At 39.8% G+C, this 23361-nt stretch overlaps 1 protein-coding gene and 1 pseudogene across 3 annotated transcripts in view; one reads left to right on the top strand and one right to left on the bottom strand.

Annotated features, from left to right (window-relative positions):
- The window catches only part of FAM120C (family with sequence similarity 120C), a 163543-nt gene that overhangs the window by 128403 nt on the left and 11779 nt on the right, over window positions 1-23361 (top strand). For 2 of the 3 annotated variants that reach the window (XM_038587517.1, XM_038587516.1), the window contains exons 11-12: window positions 16743-16857; window positions 18494-18703. In XM_038587517.1, coding sequence (XP_038443445.1) covers window positions 16743-16857; window positions 18494-18703 — 325 coding nt within the window. The remainder of the gene's footprint in view (window positions 1-16742; window positions 16858-18493; window positions 18704-23361) is intronic. The other variant, XM_038587518.1, reaches the window with a different exon arrangement.
- On the bottom strand, window positions 3409-4196 carry LOC609912 (annotated as a pseudogene).

The raw sequence follows: 23361 nt of genomic DNA, 5'->3' as shown, positions 1-23361 counted from the left end.
ACTTGTACACACATACCTAGCTTTCTTTCCACACACAGGTAAATGCAAGATCCACCTTTCCCATTTGGGCTGCCACAGCTGGGCTGTTTCCCCCTACCGGAATGTTATTCTCACAAACCAGCACTCTGTATTACTTGAAATCTGCACCTAGACACTAATTTCATGTGTTAAAGAAGTTCTCCAAAATTATGATTGTGCCCAGGCATAGGGTGCCTCGGGGTGGGGGGGTGGCCAGTAGTGGTACAGGACATAGGAAACATGATCAGTTCTTCCAGAACAAAATTACCCCCAAGGTCCATGCCCCTGGAGGAGGTGGTGTTCTATTAGTCTAGCTGGTTTGGTGGGCCCTTAACATGGGTGCTTATGAGCAAAGGGTCTTGACGAACCCACAACCATCTCCATATGGAGAGGAGAGGCACAGAAGGGCACAGTCTCCATCTTCCAGTTCCCCACAGTTCAGTGGAAGAGAGACAGGGAAGATTCAGTTTGTTTGGTGAATAGGGTTGGCGGAGGGGGTGTTGTGGAGAGGCCTACTTGCCATGCTGTTTGCCAGCACACTTAGGAAGGGGCATACTCGTGCTGTGTCTGTGTTTGGCGAGGGCTTCACAGAGCTGGGGCTGTGGAAGAAATTTTAGAGGAAGAGGAGAAACCTGTCAAGCAGCTATTTGAGTCATTTAAATTGCATTTTCTTTTCTGCCTTTGTTGCCGTATTCATTCTCTAAGGTCTGCCTGAACTTGAAGGCGCAAATCATTTCTTGAGGGAACTCCTAACCCTGTCTGAGGCAGCAAGTACGGCCCCATGGTAGACACTAGGCAAGCCAGCTGCCAAAACTCAGATTTGTCCAGGTTCACCCTGGCCTGACCCTACCCTGCAGCTGGATTTGCATACCATGTCCACTGCTTCCCTGTTAATGCCCCGCTCCCCCTCCTGACTGCCATCATATTTTCCCTTTGAAAGGAGTAGTTTTTCCCCCTCTCTCAAATTGCTTTTAAGCATTTTCTACTTTAAAAGTATACTGCCCAACAATTTCTTTGACCTTCATGGGCCTTCTGTGGAATGTCTCTCAGAGTGGGGATGTGGTTCCCTAGAATTTAGTCACTCTCAGAAGTCAGAGCCTTAGAGATCATAACTGATTCTCACAAGGTTTATCAGAGTGCCATGCCCTCTACCCATCCAGCATGGGAGTAATGTCAGAGTCTCCAGACAGAGGCCTTGCCACCACAGTCTGCACACGTTTCCAGGTAGTTTTGCCATCTCCTCCCCTGGTGGAGAGCCAGGTTGGAGTGGTCTGGCCCCCCAGTGTGGAGAAGGTAAAAGACTCACCCAGGGTCACAAAGTAATGCTGTAGAGCCAGAGCTCCTAAACCCAGGATTCTGGGCTCCTGGCCCCATGTAATCAAGGGCCTCTTAAGCATGAGCTCCAGACCATCCACTCCATCTAGGAGCTGGAGTGCTCACTTGGTGCCAAACCCTTGGCTTATATAAGCAATAAAAGGAGTCCTGAAAGGAAGAAGCCCTGAGTTTTCAAAGTGATGATCCCCTGTTTACTAGCTATAGCACGATGGGTGAATTCTCCTGAGATTCTGTTTCCACATCTGAGGTGATGAGCCTACCTCAGGATTGTTGTGTTACATAAGACATCTATCCTGGTTCTGTACTTGGCATATAACAGGTACTCAGTACATTGTGGTTTCCTTCATTCCTGCTTTCACTAAGGTTTCCTTCCTTCCTTCCTTTCCTGCTATGTGCTCACGCCCGGGGAGAACCTTGCTTTAAGGGAGGCCAGAGGGGGAGTACTGTCCTCACGAAATTAACTATCCTATTGAGAGACAGTAATTACCCTGTCTGGAATACCCAGGAAGCCATCCAAGGCAGTGGAGGGTGCAAAACGTGCCCCTCCTCGTTGTCCCTGCTTGTAACTCGGGCCTGATTCTGCTTGGGAATGGGTGGAGCACTTGGGCCACTTACTGCTGTGTAGAGTAAATCTTTTCCACCCCTCTGTGCCCATGAATTCCTGGCTTGCTTTTTTTTTTTTAAAGTAATCTCTACACCCAACGTAGGGCTTGAACTCACTACCCTAAGATCAAGACACATGCTCTATTGACTGAGCTAGCCAGGCACCCATCTGGGTTGGTTCATCTTCTGATTGATACACTCATTGTAATCTTTGAATCACAAACACTGAGTGAGAGGAAGGTGCCATTCCATCAACAGGAGATAAGTGGTGGTATGGGCACTGAGACTACACTGGGTAGATGGCTAGCTTTTAATTGTTATTAATATAAGGGATCAGATTAAGTATGATTCTAGGTTTACAGAACTTTTAATTCTGTGTTCTTTCTATATGGAAACTAGTAAAATGCAAATAAGATAGGGGTATTATTGTTGGTCTGGTGACATGTTTAATATTTGTGACATAACAAAAATGATGACTGAGTGCTACAGGAAAGTCCCTGTCCATAACAGGTTCTGTCTTCATCAATAGACACCTATTCGTGTATCATGAGGTCTTCCAATCCTTCCACCAATCACATAAGCTATTCATATTGGTTTGGAGACCTCAATTTCAGAAGCTTCTGAAACATGCCTAATCTAATTCTGAATTACCCAAAGATTATGCAAAATTTTAAAATAAAGTGTTTAAAAAAAAAACAACTTTTGCCAGTTAAAAGAAAGCCCATGTGAATAAGATGAAAAGACAAACTACAGACTGGAAGAAAATGTGTGCAAACCCCATATTCAGCAAAGGACAAGTATTTACAGTATACAAAGAGCTCTCAAAACTCAACCATAAGAAAAAGCAATCCAGTTAGAAAATGGGCAAAATACATGAACAGATGTTTCCCTGAAGAGTATATACAGTAGCAAATAAACACATGAAAAGATGTTCAATGTCATTAGCCATTAGGAAAATGCAAATTAAAACCACAATGAGATATCGTTATATAGCCATCAGAATAACTAATATAAGAAATAATGATGGGGTGCCTGGGTGGCTCAGTCATCAGAATCTGACTCTTGATTTCAGCTCAGGTCATGAGATCAAGCCCTGAGACTGGCTCCATGCTGAGCATGAAGCCTGCTTAAGATCCTCTGTCTTCCTCTCCCTCTATCCCTCCCCTGCATACATGCATGCACATGCTCTCTCTCAAAAAATAAAAATAAAAAGAAATAGTGATAATACCAAATACCACATGCTGGGGGGATGCGGAGAAACTGGATCATTCATACAGTGCTGTTGGAAGTATAAACTAGTATAACCACTTTGGAAAACAATCTATCAATAAAATAACTATACAAACCAGAAATTATACTCTTGGGCATTTATCCCAGAGAAATGAAATTTTATGTCCCCACAGAAACCTGTATACTAATGTTTGTAGCATCTTTATTCTTTTGTGTGTGTGTGTGTCTGATCTTATTTATTTTGTCACTCTTAGAAAATCTCATTTTTGACTGGACTCAGACTTAGAGGTAGAACCTCTCAGAGAGGACAGCCTCTGTCTCTTGGCAATCTGTTCCTGGTGTTTTTCTTTGGCCTCCTTCATTCTCTTAGCCAAAAGTTTAGCATATTCTGCAGCATCTTCCTTATTTTTCTTAGTACACTGTTTCTTCAAAGCAATACGCCAACGTTTGTGTTGGAGGACACGTGGAGTAACAAGACGCTGAATCTTGGGTGCTTTGGTTCTAGGTTTCTTACCTTCTTTGTTTAGGGGCTTTTTAACAACATACTGGCAGACATCGTCTTCTTTTGACAGATTAAAAAGCATTCGGATTCTGCTGGCTCTTTTGGGCCCTAGGCGACAAGGCACAGTAGTATCAGTGAGTCCAAGAATATCCTTCTCCCCTTTTTTCACAATAACCAAATTGAGAACACTTGAGATTGGCATCCACAATGCAACCCCGAACAGATTTGCTCTTCCTCTCTCCAGTCCTCCTGGGTCGGTAGCAGGAATGCCCCTTACTCAGCAGCAGGCGGACGTGGCCATGGGTCAAGACACCCTGCTTCATGGGAAAGCCTTGTTTGTCATTGCCACCACTGATTCGCACCACGTAACCCTTCCATTCCTCGCCCAGAGCATCAGCAGCAACTTCTGTGGCCATACGCTTCTCATAAAAGGTGTACACAGTTTGTGCTCATCATCCACTTTGAGTTTCTGACAGCCAGTGGCTGGGAAAGAGATGTTCAGCTTCATCCTGAAGCGGCCTACCTTTCTGTCACCTTTGAAAACTGTTGGAATACCAGTTGCAAAGATGATGCCATTGGGAGAACTGGATAAAATGTTCAAGGGATCCCTCTGTTTTATTCCTTAAAATTGCATGTGAATCTACAACAATATCAAACTTAAATGTTGAATTAAAATAAAAACTATGCTGAGGAAAGAAGCCAATCACAAAAGACCACAAAATTCCATTTGTATGAAGTGTCTGGCAAGGCAAATCTATGGAGATAGAAAGCAGATTAGCGGTTGCCTTAAGGATGGGAATGAGGAGTGACTGCACATGAGAATGAGAGATCTTTCCCAATGAAAATATTCTAAAACTCGATTGTCATGATAGTTGCACAACTCTAAATTTACTAATCATTAAATTCTATACCTACAAGTGGGTGAATTTTATACCTCAAAAGAACCTTTTTAAGGTAAGTTTCTGTTTATATAAAATTTTTGCAAAATAAAAAATTTATTTAAAAAATTATTAGTGTTAAAAAAGGTAAAGACTTGAGGCACTCCCCCACCAAAAAAGGGAAGGTATAGAAAGGAGATCAATAATTACAAGAGTTGCATACTCCAAAATACATAAAAGACAGACTTGGAAAATATTTGCAAGTCAGGACAGCTAGTTTGTCAATATTCTCAACACATACTGGCTTCCTAATTAAAAGTATATCTCAGAGGGGTGTCTGGGTGGCTTAGTCACTTAAGCGGCTGCCTTTGGTTCAGGTCATGATCCTGGAATCCTGGGATCAAGTCCTGCATCTGGGCTCCCTGCTCAGCAGGGAGTCTGTTTCTCCCTCTCCCTCCTGTGCTCTCTCAAATACATAACATACGTACGTACATACGTACGTACATACATATATACATACATACATAAAATCGTTTAAAAACAAAACAAGTATACCTCGGAGAGGTGGCATGTTCATTTCCAGGCTACTATGATAAAGTGAATATCATAGTGAAGCAAGGCAAATGAAGTTTTCTGTTTCCCAGTACATATATAAAAGTTATGTTTATACTATATTGTGGCCTGTTTAGTATACAGTAACATTACATCTAAAAAAAACAGTGCATATACCATAAAAAATATTTTAGCACTACAAAATGCTTACCATTATCTGAGCTTTCTGTGTATCACTCTTTTTGCTGGTGGAGGGTCTTGCCTCAATGTTGGGGGCTGCTGACTGATAAGAGTGGTGGTTGCTAAAGGCTGGGATGGCTGTGGCAATTTCTTAAAATAAGACAGCAATGAAGTTTGCCGTTGACTTTTACTTTCATGAAAAGTGCGTGACTCCCTTGCTGCATCCAACTTCTACATCCAGTACTTGATGTTTCACCTTACACCTCTGTGTTATGGAGACTACTTCTCTCCTTAAACCTCAGCTAGTTTCAAACTTTTCTTCTACAGCTTCCTCACCTCTCTCAGCCTTCACACAATTGAAGAGAGTTAGGGCTTTGCTCTGGATTAGGCTTTAGCTTCAGGGAATATTGTAGCTGCTTTGATCCTCTGTACAGACCACTAAAACTTTCTCCATATCTGCAATAAGGCTGTTTCTCTTTCTTATCATTCATGTATTCACTGGAAGAGTGAATAATTCCTATTTAAGAACTTTTTCTTTGTATTTACAACTTGGTTAGCTGGCAGAAGAGGCCTAGATTTCAACCTGTCTTGGTTGTTGACATGCCTTCCTTACTAAGCTTAGCCACTTTTAGTTTCTGATTTAAAGTAAGAGATATGTGGGACACCTGGGTGGCTCAGCAGTTGAGTGTCTGCCTTTGGCTCAGGGCGTGATTCCAAGATCTAGGGATCAAGTCCCGTATCAGTCTCCCTATGGGGAGCCTGCTTCTCCCTCTGCCTATCTCTCTCTCTCTCTCTCTCTCTCTCTCTAATGAATAAATACATAAAATCTTTAAAAAACGTAAATAAAGTAAGAGATATGTGACTCTCCCTTTCACTTGAACATTTCCAGGCTATTATAGAGTTAACTGGCCTAATTTCTTTTTTTTAAGATTTTATTTATTTATTCATGAGAGAGAGAGAAAGGCAGAGACATAAGCAGAGGGAGAAGCAGGCTTTCTGCTGGAACCCTGATGTGGGACTTGATCCTGGACCCCAGGATCACGCCCTGAGCCGAAGGCATATGCTCAACCACTGAGCCATCCAGGTGTCCCTTAACTGGCCTAATTTCAATATTTTTGTGTCTCAGGGAATAGGGAGGCCTGGGGAGAGTGAGGAACACCAGTCAATGAAGCAGTCAGAACACACTGAAGTGTTCTTTTATTTATCAGTTAAGTCCACAGTCATATATGGGTGTGGTTTGTCATGCCCCCAAAACAATGACAATAGCAACATCAAAGATCACTAACCACAGATCATCATAACATATATAATAAAGATGAAATCATTAGAAATATTTTAGGAAATACCAAAATGTGACAGAGAGACACTAAGTGAGCAAATGCTTTTGGAAAAATGTTGCTAATAGACTTGCTTGATGCAGGGTTGTCACAAACCTTCAATTTGTAAAAAGTGCAATATCTGCAAAGCACTTTAATAAAATAAGATATGCCTATACTAGCACCCCAAAACAAAAATGTGTAAATGACACTCTCTTCAGATCATTTGTTTACAAGAAACAAAAATCATCTCTGCCTACTAGGTAGGCTCATTGTCATCCAAGAAAAAGAAATGTTAACACGGAGAATAGTGCTGGAAAGGCAGAAATGAAACTGCCTACTCTTTCATGTTTCATCACTCTTGGAATCTCTTAGCTCAAGTACTTGAGATTCTGGCAAGCCATGGATTGATTTAACTTACATTAGCTGTCTACTCTGTGTCCAAATAGTTGTCACTGGGCAGCCTCGGTGGCTCAGTGGTTTAACGCCGCCTTGAGTCCAGGGTATGATCGCGGAGACCCGGGATCAAGTCCCATGTCGGGCTCCCTGCATGGAGCCTGCTTCTCCCTCTGTGTCTCTGCCTCTCTGTGTGTGTGTGTGTCTCTCATGGATAAATAAATAAAATCTAAAAAAAATAGTTGTCACTATCCTAAAGATAACCCTTTAGATTATCTTAGAAGGAGCTATAAGTAGACCAAGAAATTTAATTGACATGGTTATGATAGACATAGACCAGTCATAGAAGTATGTATTTGTAAAAAAAAAAAAATGTGCAACCTTATCATTAGCAGTCAAAGAGATAGCTATTTAAATATCAAGAGTTTTGCTCATTTAATCATCACAGATTAATGATAACAATATATGCTTATTTTCTGCTAGAAAATAGGACAAAGTAGTCTGGAAAACAGTTTTGGAAAATATATTGGGAACCTTTAAAATGGACATACTGACACAATAATTCCAAATATAAGGCTCTATACTAAGAGAATGAATAATCAGAGATACAGATGAGATATATGTATGTGATCTTTGTAGAATTATATATTATTTATATATTATATATAACATATATAATATATATTTATAATGAAAGAAAAAACAGTATAAACTTCTGTTACAGGAATATTCAAGTAAATTGGTATATGCAGTCATTAAAAATCATGTTTTTGGTTAAAATGTCCATTCTACCCAAAGCAATCTACACATCCAAAGCAATCCCTATCAAAATACCAACAACAGGGCAGCCAGGGTGGCTCAGCGGTTTAGTACCACCTTCAGCCCAGGGCCTGATCCTGGAGACCCAGGATCAAGTCCCACGTCAGGCTCCCTGCATGGAGCCTGCTTCTCCCTCTGCCTGCATCTCTGCCTCTCTCTGTCTCTCTCTTTCTCTCTCTCCCTCATTAATAAATAAAACTTAAAAAAAACAAAATACCAAAACATTTGCCACAAAACTAGAACAAATAATACTAAAATTTGTGTGGAACCACAAAGGACCCTGAATAACCAAAGCAGTCTTGTGAAAGAAAAAGCTGGAGTTATCATAATTCCAGATTTCGAGATACACTACAAAGCTATAGTAAGCAAAACAGGGTACTGGCACAAAAATAAACATACAGATAGGTCAGTGGAATGGAATAGAGACCCCAGAAATAAACCCACACTTACATGGTCAATTCATCTGTTGATAAAGGAGGCAAGAATATACAATGGGGCAAAGATAGTATCTTTAAAAAATGGTGCTGGGAAAACTGGACCACTTTCTAACATCATACACAAAAATGAATTCAAAATAAATTAAAGACCTAAATATGAGACCTGAAACCATAAAAATCCTAGAAGAAAAGACGGGCATTAATTTCCCTGACATTGGCCTAGCAACATTTTTCTAGACATGTCTCCTAAGGCAACAGAAACAAACAAAAGTAAGCTATTGAGACTACACCAAAACAAAAAGATTTTGCACAGTGAAAAAAATTAACCGACCTACTAAGAGAAGATATTTACAAATGATATATCTGATAAAGGGTTAATATTCAAAACATATAAAGAACTTCTACAGCTTAACATCAGAAAGCAATCTGATTAAAAAATGGACAGAGGGCCTAAATAGACATTTTTCCAAAGAAGACATCCAGATGGCCAATAGACACGTGAAAAGATGCTCAACATCACTCATCATCAGAGAAATGCAAATCAAAACCATAGTGAAATATCACCTGTCAGAATAGCCAAAATCAAAAGTACAAGAAATAACAAGCGTTGGCAATGTTGTGAAGAGAAAGAAACCCTGGTGTACTGTGGATGGGAAGTAAATTGGTACAGCCAGCCACTGTGAAAAACATTATGGAGATTCCTCAAAAAATTAAATATAGAAATACCATATGATCCAATAATTCCACTACTGGGTATTTACCCAAACAAAACAAAAACACTAATTCAGAAAGATAATATGCACCCCTATGTTTATTGCAGCATTATTTACAATAGCCAAGATATGGAAGTAACCTAAGTTTGCATCAATAGAGAAATGGATAAGAATGATGTGAGGTGTGTGTGTGTATGTATGTGTAAAATGGAATTTTACACAGACTTACAAAAAAGGAGATTGTGTCTTTGAGACAACATGAATGGACCTAGAGGGTATTATGCTAAGTGAAATAAGTCAGACTGAGAAAGACAAATACCATATGATTTCACTTATTGTGGAATCTAAAAAACCTAAGCAAAGAAAAAAGAAAATCAGACCTATAAATACAGAGAACAAGGTGACGGTTGGCAGAGGGGAGGGGTGGAGACTGGGCAAAATGGATGAAGGGGAGTGGCAGATACAGGCTTCCAGTTATTTTTTTAAAGATTTTATTTATTTATGCATGAGAGATACAGAGAAACATAGAGGGAGAAGCAGGCTCCTCACAGGGAGCCTGATGTGGGACTCGATCCCCAGACCCAGGATCACACCTTGAACCAAAGGCAGATGCTCAACTGCTGAGCCACCCAGGCATCCCCAAGCTTCCAGTTATGAAATGAATAAGCCATGGGAATAAAAGATACAGCATAGGGAATATAGTCAGTGATACTGTAATAGCTTTGTGTGGTGACAGATGGTAGCTACACTTGTGAGCAGAGCATAATATATAAACTTCGGGGACCTGGGTGGCTCAGGCAGTTAAGCGTCTGCCTTTGGCTCAGGTCGTGATCTCTGGATCCTGGGATTAAAACCCCACATTTGGCTTCCTGCTCAGGCGGGAGTCTGCTTCTCTCTCTCTCTCTCTCTCTCTCTCTCTCTCTCTCTCTCTCTCTCTCTCTTAAATAAATAAATAAATAAATAAATAAATAAATAAATAAATAAATAAATAAATAAAATCTTTAAAATATATATAAACTTGTTAAATCACTAAGTTGTACACCTGAAACTAATGTAACAATGTGTCCATTATACTCAAATGAAAAGATTTTTGAAAGAAAATGAAAAATTTGGGATCCCTGGGTGGCGCAGCGGATTAGCGCCTGCCTTTGGCCCAGGGCGCGATCCTGGAGACCCGGGATCGAATCCCACGTCAGGGTCCCGGTGCATGGAGCCTGCTTCTCCCTCTGCCTATGTCTCTGCCTCTCTCTCTCTCTCTCTCTCTCTGTGACTATCGTAAATAAATGAAAAAAAAAAAAGAAAATGAAAAAATTTTTTAAACATTTTTTTATTGAAGTTTGATTTACCAACATATAGTATGACACCCAGTGCTCATCCCATCAAGTGCCCTCCTCAGTTCGTGTCACCCAGTCAGCCCATCCCCCCGCCCACCACCCCTTGTTCATTTCTCAGAGTTAGGAGTCTCTCATGTTTTGTAACCCTCTCTAATTTTTCCCACTCATTTTCCCTCCTTTCCCCTATAATCCCTTTCACTATTTCTTATATTCCCCATATGAGTAAAACCATATGATTGTCCTTCTCTGATGAGTTACTTCACTCAGCATAATACCCTCCAGTTCCATCCATGAACTATTGGGACTTAAGATAAAAAGCGTTTGTACAGCAAAAAAAAAAAAAAAAAACTAAACTAAAAGGCAACCTACAATATGGGAGAAGATATTTGCACATGACCTATCAGATAAAGGGCTAGTATCCAAGACCTATAAAGAACTTATTAAACTCAACAGCAGAGAAACAAACAATCCAATCATGAAATGGGCAAAAGACATGAACAGAAATCTCACAAAGGAAGACATAGACATGGCCAACAAGCACATGAGAAAATGCTCCACATCACTTGCCATCAGGGAAATAATAATCAAAACCACAATGAGATACCACCTCACACCAGTGAGAATGGGGAAAATTAACAAGACAGGAAACAACAAATGTTGGAGAGGATGTGGAGAAAGGGGAACCTTCTTGCATTGGTGGTGGGAATGTGAACTGGTGCAGCCACTCTGGAAAACTGTGGGGAGGTTCCTCAAAGAGTTAAAAATAGACCTGCCCTACGACCCAGCAATTGCACTGCTGGGGATTTACCCCAAAGATACAGATGCATAAAACGCTGGAACACCTGTACCCCAATGTGTATAGCAGCAATGTCCACAATAGCCAAACTGTGGAAGGAGCCTCAATGTCCATTGACAGATCAATGGATAAAGAAGATGTGGTGTATATATATTTTTTGTTGTTGTTGTTGATTTTTGTTGAGATTTTTTGTTTTGTTTTTTGGGGTTTTTTTTAAAGATTGTATTTATTTACTCATGAGAGACACAGAGAGAGAGAGACAGAGACATAGGCAGAGGGAGAAGGAGGCTCCCTGCAGGGAGCCCGATGTGGGACTTGATCCCAGGACCCCAGGATTACAACCTGAGCCAAAGCATTATATATATATATATATATATATATATATATATATATATATATATATATATATATAATGGAATATTACTCTGCCATCAGAAAGGATGAATACCCACCATTTGCTTCGACATGGAAAAAAAATGTTTTCGAATAGTATTTAATGAATGAGAAGTTATCCTAATGTTGAATGAAAAAGGCAAGATACAGTATTCTATATATAGTATGAAATAGAGAAAATTGAGATTTGAGATGCTAGGAAGAAAGAAGCCAAAATCATCATCTTAATTGTGGTGATATCTGAATTGTAAGAGTACAAATTATTTCAGTTTTTATCTTTCATTTTCTTTATACTATTTGTTGCTCTCTTCATATTTTCTGAATAATGAACTTGAACCTTTGAAATCAGAATAAAATCATAAATATTATTTAAAATTAAAAGAGGTAGAGTAAAAGGGGAGACTACCATATATTAACACAAATTTAAGGGATCCCTGGGTGGCACAGCGGTTTGCCTCCTGCCTTTGGCCCAGGGTGCGATCCTGGAGACCCGGGATCGAATCCCACGTCGGGCTCCCGGTGCATGGAGCCTGCTTCTCCCTCTGCCTATGTCTCTGCCTGTCTCTCTCTCTTTCTCTCTCTCTCTCTCTCTGTGTGTGTGTGTGTGTGTGACTATCATAAATAAATAAAAATTTAAAAAAAATAAAATAAAAAAATAAAACAAATTTAATACTTGTCATTATGGTAGTGGCATGAGAAATAAACAGAATAGTGTAGAAACAGATCCTTGTATATATGAGACTTTAATATATGATATGAAGGCTTCACCAGACAGTAAAGGAAGAATTAGATCATAATTGGCTCACTTACAAATGGTAACCAGGAGTGCTGCTATGGCAAGCACTATGCTAAGTGCTTTTACATGCATTTTCTCTTTTACTTTTTACACCCTTTTGAGATATAGGTAGTATTTTCCCCATTTTAGAGATGAGGGAGGGAACTAAAGCCCCTAGAACCTAATGCATTTGCCCAGAATCTGTGTGTATAAAGTTTATGGCAGGGTGTCTAGAATGCAAGAGGCATTTAGTAAATGTTGTTCCTATGAATAACTTATAGTTTGTTCCATATATTGTAATATATAATGCTTGTATATAGTATATATAATAATGTAAATACTACAAATAGCAATCAAGCTGTCTTGTTATTGATACTAACGGGAATTAGTAAGCCTGCAGTTTTTCCAGAATAAATCCCCAGTGAAATAATATAATTTAAAAAATAACACATGATGAGCATCAGCAAATATTGGTTGATTTAATAATTATGATTTCCTGCTGTCTCATTTACTTTGGACACTGTCCTCTCTTGTAAATTCATTCAAGGCTGGTTGAATAAGCAGTGTTAGCCAAAAGGTGGAGCTAGCATTTCCTTCTGAATATCTTGCCATAGACTCATTTGTTCAGCAAACGTATTTGAGCATCCATTCTGCCATGCACCATACCAAGGTTAGAGAAAGGTGGAAAATTGCAAATTAACATTAACAAATATAAACCAAACCAACCAAAAATTCCACATCCCTAGGAAACTAAGTGTTCTCTGTGAAGCCTTCTCTGATCCTCCCAGGTGAATTCAGTTACTCTTTCCTAAGAGCATCCAAAACAACCTGTTCAGCTTGTAAAGTCACATCCCTCTCATTGTGCTAGTCTTTCGGTGAGCCTGTCTCCCACACTTGACTTCTTTAGGAGCTCCTAAGGTCAGTCTTTCTTTCATAGTAGTCAGGATGTGACTGGTACAATCCGGCTTTAGAGGATTTTTGTTGAGATTTTTTGTTTTGTTTTTTTGGGTTTTTTTTTAAGATTGTATTTATTTACTCATGAGAGACACAGAGAGAGAGAGGCAGAGACATAGGCAGAGGGAGAAGGAGGCTCCCTGCAGGGAGCCTGATGTGGGACTCGACCCGGGATCACAACCTGAGCCAAAAGCAGATGCTTAACCACTGAGCCATCAGGTGCCCCTTGTTGAGGCTTTTTGGGTTTGGGGTTTTTTTTCCCCGTGACCTGGTTGATGCATTCAGTCAGTCCCTAATAAATACTTACACCTACCCTATGCCATGTACTGTGCTAGATAGTTCTTAATAAATATGAATAAGAAACAACACAATAGACAAGGCCAAACAGAAAAGGTCCTAGAGCTCATGAGAACTCCCATGGCCACTTAAAAGGAGTTATGTTTTCTTTGTACAGAATTAGTCAAGCATTTGAACCTTATTCGTTGCATTGTTCAAATCTTCTGTGATTTTAAATGTATTTTAGGCATATTTTACATGTCATAGCTTAATGGTAGTATGCTAAAGTCTCCCACTATAGTTGCATTCCTGTTCATTTTCTTCTATTTTTGCTTCATGTTTTGCCAACAAAATAAGTTTGAAAGATTAAAAAAAAAAGAATGGGCAAAGGTAAATCAAGGAAGTATAAATCAAAAGAAACAAAAAAAAAATCAAAAGAAACAATATTAAGGGGATCCCTGGGTGGCTCAGTGGTTTAGCATCTGCCGTCAGCCCAGGGCATGATCCTGGAGTCCTGGGATCGAGTCCCGCATTGGGCTCCCTGCATGGAGCCTGCTTCTCTCTCTGCCTGTGTCTCTGCCTCTCTCTCTCTCTCTCTCTCTCTTTGTGTGTCTTTCATGAATAAATAAATAGAGTTTTCTGGGAAAAAAAGAAACAATATTAAATAAATAAAGTAGTCAAGAAAAATTGAGGATAAAGGCAAAAGAAACATTGAGGACAAAGGAGAATATCTTGTACTGATAGATATAAGCTCTGAATTGTGCACTGTATAATATAGCCTCAAAAAGTGTAAAATGGATTATAAAATGTGAATAAATATTCCAAGTGGAGAAGGTGTGAGCAAGGAAGAGGGTGGAAATTTCTTTCTGTGTGGTGCAGGAAGATGCCTCCTGGAAAGCCCCGACATTTAGAACTTAGTTTATAAAGAATAAGGCTTGTCAACATGTCCTGCAATCCCAGAAGCATCCTGGAGCTCAGAGAAATGTCAGTTGGGCTTGAAGAAAGAGTAATGGCAGTAGAGCTACCTGTGCTGTTGTGATTGTTCTGGGTGAGGAGACAGCAGGTTAGTGATTCAAAGCCAGGCTGCTGAGCACAGGCTCTTTCCAGGGTACCATACTGCCTCCTAGTAGTAGTAACTGGATCTGAGTCCCAAATTCCACATGCCACTCAAAAGAGACCAGCCCTTGCTTTATTTTTTTTAAAAGATTTATTTATTTATTCATGATAGACACAGAGAGAGAGAGAGAGAAAGAGAGAGAGGCCTAAACACAGGCAGAGGGAGAAGCAGGCTCCATGCTGGGAGCCCGACGCGGGTCCCGGGACTCCAAGGATCACGCCTTGGGCCAAAGGCAGGCGCCAAACCGCTGAGCCACCCAGGGATCCCCCAGCCCTTGCTTTAAATGCCAGCTTTGTGAAGTCTCACACAGCTCCAATAAATCTGAATGATCATTGTCTTGTGGGTCTTCAGGAAGCTATTGACAAAGACATAGATGTATTTTTTCATCTTTCTCTTCTTTCTGCATTCTTGGTGCCTAGGACATTAAAACGTATTCAGTTCATGAAATTCAGGTCAAATACTCATCAATGAGTATTTATTTTAATTAGTGAAGTTCCTATCTTGGGGAATGGCCCCATCTATCCATCTGCCCAAGCCAGAATTCTAGGAATCTTATACCCTTCTTTTTTCTTTTACCCCCTTCTTGCAACATGCATGATCAAATCCTATGGATTTATCTCCTCAATAGCTCTTGTCTTTGTCCCCTCCCTAGCCCTCTCCATCCTCTGAGCCAGTGCCTTTTGTTTATACACAGGCACTTTGGCCACAGGTTGCTACAGTTGCCTCCCAACTGGTATCCAAGCCTATGAGCCAGTCAATATCACTGTCCTGCTGATAAACCTTAAATGTTCTTATATTTTCAGAACAAAGATCCAAATTCCTTAATACTGTTTTTGAAACACTTCATGATCTGGCCTTTCTTTTTTTTCCCCAGTTTTATTGAGAAGAAATTGATACACATCACTGTATAAGTTTAAGGAGTACAGCATGATGGTTTCATTTACATATATTGTGACATGATTACCACAATGGATTTAGTTAACATCCATTATCTCCTATAGATACAAAGAAAAAGAAAAAAAATTCTCCTGGTGATGAGAATTCTTAGAAGCTATTCTTTTAACAACTTTTCTATATATCACACAACAGTGTTAGTTATAGTCATCATGTCCATTATCTCTAGTACTCGTTTATCTTATAACTAAAAGTTTGTACCATCTGCCCACCTTCCTCTAATTCCCCCTTCCTCTAACTCGCCACCCACTTTTAGTAACCACAACTCTGATCTCTTTCTATGAGTTTTTTTTAAGATTCCACGTATAAGTGAAATCATACAATATTTGTCTTTCTCTGTCTGACTTATTTCACTTAGCATAATGCCTTCAGGCTTCCTCCTTATTGTTGCCAATGGTAGGATTTCCTCATTTTTTATGGTTGAATAATATTCTGCTATATTTGCATATATACCACAACTGCTTTATCCACTCATCTGTCAGTGGACACTTAGGTAGTTTCCATGTCTTGGCTGTTGTAAGTAATGTTGCAGTGAACATGGGGTTCCAGGAATCTTTTTGAGTTAGTTTTTATTTCCTCTGGACATATTCCCAGAAGTGGGATTGCTAGATCATATGGTAGTTCTATTCTTAATTTTTTGAGGAACCTCCATACTGGTTTCTATAGCCAGGCCTACTTTCTAATCCTGCCTTCTGTCACTGCAGACATGTTTAGCTCCAGCATTGTAGAACCTGCTATATCATACCGAACTCCACACTTCTGTACTTTCACACATGCTGTTCCCTCAACCTAGAACATAATTTCCCCACCTTTTGTTTCACAAATTTCCCCAGGGCCTTTGAAACCCAGCTTCTGCTATTTCTTCAGGATGCTGCCCTCCCTCACTCTTCTAGCCTAGCCCTCTTCCATGTTCTTATAGCACCCCAGGGCATTCTTTTATCTTGGTACTTAACCACACTCTCCTGTTATTGTTGATGCATGTACCTGTCTCCTCTACCCCCCAGACTGTAAGCAACCAGAGGCAGAGGTTCTTTTACTTTATTCTGTTGGAATTGCTAAAACCTAGCCCAGGGTCTGGCCCATGATAGGTTCTTAGCTTAGTAAGTGTTTGTGAAATGAATAAATGAGACTTTGTGGCTTAATAATAATGCTTTTATTTTCTAGGTACATGGTTCAGTGGCCTGGTGGTCGAATTCTGCATCGCCATGAGCTAGACACTTTCCTTGCCCAGGCAGTATCTACCCAGCTTTATGAACCAGATCAACTTCAAGAACTCAAGGTGATTTGATTTACCCTCACTTAAGTTCTTTCTTTTATGAGCTCAGAGTTTTCCTTTTTGGTCTTTTTTCCCCTGGAGCGGGGAAGAAGAGTAAGTTCTGTAGGTAAATGTTTGATTTACTTTGGCCAAACATGTATGTCTGTTAATAAAACCAAAGAGATGCCTACACCATTGCTCCCATACTGATGGGTGAGAATGGACAAAAAAGATGGATATTATATAGTACAAATAAGTCATGGCCACAAACCGTGATAAGGTTTCTGACTCTTGCAAGATACACTACAGGGGATTTTCCCTAGTGTCCTCTGTTTCTGAGTAAATGTCCACCCTCCCTTTATAATAATATGTATTGGCATTATAGGGAAGTCTAGAAGAACATAAGAAAGAAAGTAAATCACCAAATAACTGAAAGCATTAGAACATACTAGGTTAGAGGGCAGGCTCTGAAGACAGGCTGCCTTGGGTTTAAATCATGGCTTCATTACTTACTAGCTGTGTGATTTAGGGTAGGTTGCTTAACCTCTGTAGCTTCAGTTTCCTTACTTATAGGGTTATGAGGATACTAAGTAAAATAATCCATGCAAAACACTTAGAATGGTGTCTTGCATATTTTAAGTACATAGTATCCAATAATATTAGCTATTAATGCAGGACACCCATCTCCTGACTTCAGTGGCCATGGTCTTTTGAGGCCCTAGGATAAACGTGGAAAAGATCTGGTCCAATAAGACTTACAAAATCTAAAAAAAAAAAAAAAAAAAAAAAGACTTACAAAATCTTAATTGAACTGAGGTTAACTAAGGGAAATACAAAAAACAGTCTAAGGAAAACAGTGTTGGTTCCTTTTTACAGTAAGTATAATATTGCTTGGCACTAATGCAGTTACTGACTCCCGATAACATGCAGGAGGGGACCTGCAAGCACTTCCCATTTTCCCATTAAAGCCATCTAACATGTTGACTTGAGATAACAAATATCAACATTTTGATGTTTTCCTTATCTTTTGTCATGCCTTTTCTACATAGTTGAGGTATGATGTATGTAATTACATAATGTATTTTTAAACTTGACATAGCACATATTTTTGTGTCTTAAAGAGTTTAATAAATGTATTATATATATATATATGAATTATTATAATGTTGGCCATTTGGTTTACAGTTTTTCCCTATTATATGTAATGTTATCATTAAAATCTTTATGCATTGAGCTTTATTCACAGCTCCACTTCCTTAGAATAGATTCCTGAAAGTAGAATTTCTGAGTCAACAAATGTGGACATTTTCAGGGTTACTGACATACTGCTTAAGTGTAATATACGTTCCTCATCAACGTTGAGTGTTCTTTCTGTCCTTAGTTTTTAAACTCTTCTAATTTGACAGGCCAATAAAAGGTATCTCAAAGTGATATCTTCTTAAAGTTTTAAAGCTGATGTCTTTGTTTTTTTTGTAATGAGTATCTTTCAAACTGTCTTAAGGAACGACATAGATAGAAGCTACGTGTGCACTCAAGTGTCTGTAATTAAAAGGCAACCTGTTCATATTTAACTAGAACACTCAGCACAACAGGGATAAGAGTAAATGTAACCAATAACAGTAAGTTTTTAATGGTAGTTTTTCCTCTGTGGTGGTTTCAGATTGAGAAACTGGATGCCCGAGGGATCCAGCTTGCTGCTCTCTTCATGAGTGGGGTCGACACAGCTCTGTTTGCTAATGATGCTTGTGGCCAGCCAGTCCCTTGGGAGCACTGCTGCCCCTGGATTTACTTCGATGGCAAGCTGTTCCAGAGCAAGTTAATTAAAGCAGGCCGAGAGCGAGTATCCCTGGTTGAGCTCTGTGATGGCCAGGTACCAGCAAGTTGGGCAGCACCTAAGGGCCATCTCTGATCTGCTGCAGGGATGAATGGGCAGAGGGTGGAAAGGAGCAGAAACATTGGAGAGGGAGGTAGGAGAAGTGGGAGGATGTGTCTGCCATTAACCTAACTTGCTCAGGGATCAGCCCAAAGGCCCAGAGTCTGATACAGACATGTTTTAAAATCATATTTTGGAAAGTGCTTCTTATGAACTTCAAATTTTCTTATATTTTAAGTGCACCTGCTTTTATTTATTTTTTTTAATTCAATTTCTTATTTTTATTTTTTACATATTTTTAATTGGAGTTCAATTTGCCAACATATAGCATAACACCCAGTGCTCATCCCATCAAGTGCCCCCCTCAGTGCCCATCACCCAGTCACCCGCACCCCCACCCCACATCCCTTTCCACCACCCCTTGTTCGTTTCCCAGAGCTAGGAGTCTCTCATGGTCTGTCTCCCTTTCTGATATTTCCCACTCATTTTTTCTCCTTTCCCCTTTATTCCCGTTCACTATTTTTATATTCCCCAAATGAATGAGACCATATAATGTTTGTCCTTCTCCAATTGACTTATTTCACTCAGCCTAATACCCTCCAGTTCCATCTACGTCGAAGCAAATGGTGAATATTTGTCATTTCTGATGGCTGAGTAATATTCCATTGTATACATAAACCACATCTTCTTTATCCATTCATCTTTCGATGGACACCAAGGCTCCTTCCACAGTTTGGCTACTGTGGACATTGCTGCTGTAAACATCGGGGTGCAGGTGTCCCGGCGTTTCACTGCATCTCTATCTTTGGGGTAAATCCCCAGCAGTGTAATAGGGCAGATCTATTTTTAACTCTTTGAGGAACCTCCCCACAGTTTTCGAGAGTGGCTGCACCAGTTCACATTCCCACCAACAGTGCAAGAGAGTTTCCCTTTCTCCACATCGTCTCCAACATTTGTTATGTCCTGCCTTCTTAATTTTTCCCATTCTCACTGATGTGAGGTGGTGTCTCGTTGTGGTTTTGATTTGTATTTCCCTGATGGCAAGTGATGTGGAGCATTTTCTCATGTGCTTGTTGGCCATGTCTATGTCTTCCTTTGTGAGATTTCTGTTCATGTCTTTTGCCCATTTCATGATTGGATTGTTTCTTTGCTGTTGAGTTTAATAAGTTCTTTTTAGATCTCGGATACTAGCCCTTTATCTGATAGGTCATTTGCAAATATCTTCTCCCATATTGTAGGTTGTCTTTTAGTTTCGTTGACTGTTTCTTTTGCTGTACAAAAGCTTCTTATCTTGATGAAGTCCCAATAGTTATTTTTGCTTTTGTTTCTCTTGCCTTCATGGATGTATCTTGCAAGAAGTTACTCTGGCCAAGTTCAAAAAGGGTGTTGCCTGTGTTCTCTAGGATTTTGATGGAATCTTGTCTCACATTTAGATCTTTCAACCATTTTGAGTTTATCTTTGTGTATGGTGTAAGAGAATGGTCCAGTTTCATTCTTCTGCATGTGGATGTCCAATTTTCCCAACACCATTTATTGAAGAGACTGTCCTTTTTCCAGTGGATAGTCTTTCCTCCTTTGTCGAATATTAGTTGACCATAAAGTTGAGGGTCCACTTCTGGATTCTCTATTCTGTTCCATTGATCTATGTGTCTGTTTATGTGTCAGTACCAACTGTCTTGATGACCACAGCTTTGTAGTACAACCTGAAATCTGGCATTGTGATGCCCCCAGATATGGTTTTCTTTTTTAATATTTCCCGGGCTATTTGGGGTCTTTTCTGTTTCCACACAAATCTTAAGATGTTTTGTTCCAACTCTCTGAAGAAAGTCCATGGGATTTTGATAGGGATTGCATTAAATTTGTAAATTGCCCTGGGTAGCATTTATATTTTCACAATATTATTTTTTTTTTAATTTTTATTTATTTATGATAGTCACAGAGAGAGAGAGAAAGAGAGAGGCAGAGACACAGGCAGAGGGAGAAGCAGGCTCCATGCACTGGGAGCCCGATGTGGGATTCGATCCTGGGTCTCCAGGATCGCGCCCTAGGCCAAAGGCAGGCGCCAAACCGCTGCGCCACCCAGGGATCCCTATTTTCACAATATTAATTCGGCCTATCCATGAGCATGGAAATTTTTCCATCTCTTTATGTCTTCCTCCATTTCTTTCAGAAGTGTTCTGTAGTTTTGGGGGTATAGATCCTTTACCTCTTTGGTTAGGTTTATTCCTAGGTATCTTATGCTTTTGGGTGTAATTGTAAATGGGAATGACTCCTTAATTTCTCTCTCTTCAGTCTCATTGTTAGTGTATAGAAATGCCACTGACTTCTGGGCATTGACTTTGTATCCTGGACACTGCCAAATTGCTGTATGAGTTCTAGCAATCTTGGGGTGGAGGCTTTTGGGTTTTCTATATGTACAGTATCCTGCCATCTGCGAAGAGGGAGAGTTTGACTTCTTCTTTGCCAACTTGAATGCCTTTTGTTTCTTTTTGTTGCCTGATTGCTGAGACTAGGACTTCTAGTCCTATGTTGAATAGAAGTGGTGAAAGTAGACATCCGTGTCGTGTTCCTGATCTTAGGAGAATGGCACCCAGTGTTTCCCCATTGAGAATGATATTGGCTGTGGGTTTTTCATTGATGGCTTTTAAGATGCTGAGGAATGTTCCCTCTATCCCTACACTCTTCAGAGTTTTGATCAGGCCTGGATGCTGTCTTTTGTCAAATGCTTTCTCTGCATCTATTGAGAGGATCCTATGGTTCTTGTTTTTTCTCTTGTGGATATGATCTATCACGTTGATTGCTTTGCGAGTGTTGAGCAAGCCTTGCATCCCGGGGATAAATCCCACTTGTGGTCATGGTGAACAATCTTCTTAATGTACTGTTGGATCCTATTGGCTAGTATCTTGTTGAGAATTTTTGCATCCGTGTTCATCAGGGATATTGGTCTATAATTCTCCTTTTTGGTGGGGTCTTTGGTTTTGGAATGAAGGTGATGCTGGCCTCATAGAACAAGTTTGGAAGTATTCCAACTCTTTCTATCATTCTGAACAGGTTTAGTAGAATAGGTATGGTTTCTTCTTTAAACGTTTGATAGAATTTGCCTGGGAAGCCATCTGGTCCTGGACTTTTGTGTCTTGGGAGGTTTTTGATGACCGCTTCAATTTCCTCCCTGGTTATTGGCCTGTTCAGGTTTTCTATTTCTTCCTGGTCCAGTTTTGGTAGTTTGTGGTTTTCCAGAAATGTGTCCGTTTCTTCTAGATTGCCTAATTTATTGGCATATAGCTCCTCATAATATGTTTTTAAAATCATTTGTATTTCCTTGGTGTTGGTGGTGATCTCTCCTTTCTCATTCATGATTTTATTAATTTGAGTCTTTTCCGTCTTCTTTTTAATAAGGATGGGTAATGGTTTATCTATCTTATTAATTCCTTCAAAGAACCAACTCCTGGTTTTATAAATCTGTTCCACAGTTCTTCTGGTCTCTATTTCATTGAGTTCTGCTCAAATCTTTATTAACTCTTCTTCTGCTGGATGTAGGATCTATTTGCTGTTTTTTCTCTAGCACCTTTAGGTGCAAGGTTAGCTTTTGTATTTGAGTTCTTTCCAATTTTGGATGGATGCTTGTATTGTGATGTATTTCCCCCTCAGGACTGCTTTTGCTGTATCCCAAAGATTTTGAAGGGTTGTATCTTCATTCTCATTAGTTTCCATGAATCTTTTTAATTCTTCCTTAATTCTTTAATTTCCTGGTTTGCCCTTTCATCTTTTAGCAGGATGGTCCTTAACCTCCCTGTGCTTGAAATCCTTCCAAACTTCTTGTTGTGATTTAGTTCTAATTTCAAGGCATTATGGTCCGAGAATATGCAGGGGACCATCCCAATCTTTTGGTATCGGTTCAGACCTGATTTGTGACCCAGTATGTGGTCTCTTCTGGAGAAAGTTCCATGTGCACTTGAGAAGAATGAGTATTTAGTTGCATTTGGATGTAATGTCCTGTAAATACCTTTGAAATCCATCTGGTTCAGTGTATCATTTAAAGTTCTTGTTTCTTTGGAGATGTTGTGCTTAGAAGACCTGTTGATTGTACAAAGTGCTACATTCAAGTCACCAAGTATATGTGTATTATTATCTAAGTATGTGTTTACTTTGGCTATTAATTGATTGATATACTTGACAGCTCCCACATTCGGCGCATAAATATTGATGATTGTTAAGTCCTCTTGTTGGATTGATCCTTTAAGTATGATATAGTGTCCCTCTTCATCTCTTACTACAGTCTTCGGGATAAACTTTAGTTTATCTGATATAACGATGGCTACCCCTGCTTTCTTTTTTTTTTTTATTATTATTTATGATAGTCACAGAGAGAGAGAGAGGCGCAGAGACACAGGCAGAGGGAGAAGCAGGCTCCATGCACCGGGAGCCCGACGTGGGATTCGATCCCGGGTCTCCAGGATCACGCCCTGGGCCAAAGGCAGGCGCCAAACCGCTGCGCCACCCAGGGATCCCCTACCCCTGCTTTCTTTTGAGGACCATTTGAATGGTAAATGGTTCTCCAACCTTTTATTTTCAGGCTGTAGGTGTCCTTATGTCTAAAATGAGTCTCTTGTAGACAGCAAATAGATGGGTCTTGCTTTTTTATCCAGTCTGAAACC

Source organism: Canis lupus, chromosome X (assembly GCF_011100685.1).
Source record: "Canis lupus familiaris isolate Mischka breed German Shepherd chromosome X, alternate assembly UU_Cfam_GSD_1.0, whole genome shotgun sequence".
NCBI lineage: Eukaryota > Metazoa > Chordata > Mammalia > Carnivora > Canidae > Canis > Canis lupus.
This window is presented reverse-complemented; position numbering and strand designations above follow the sequence as displayed.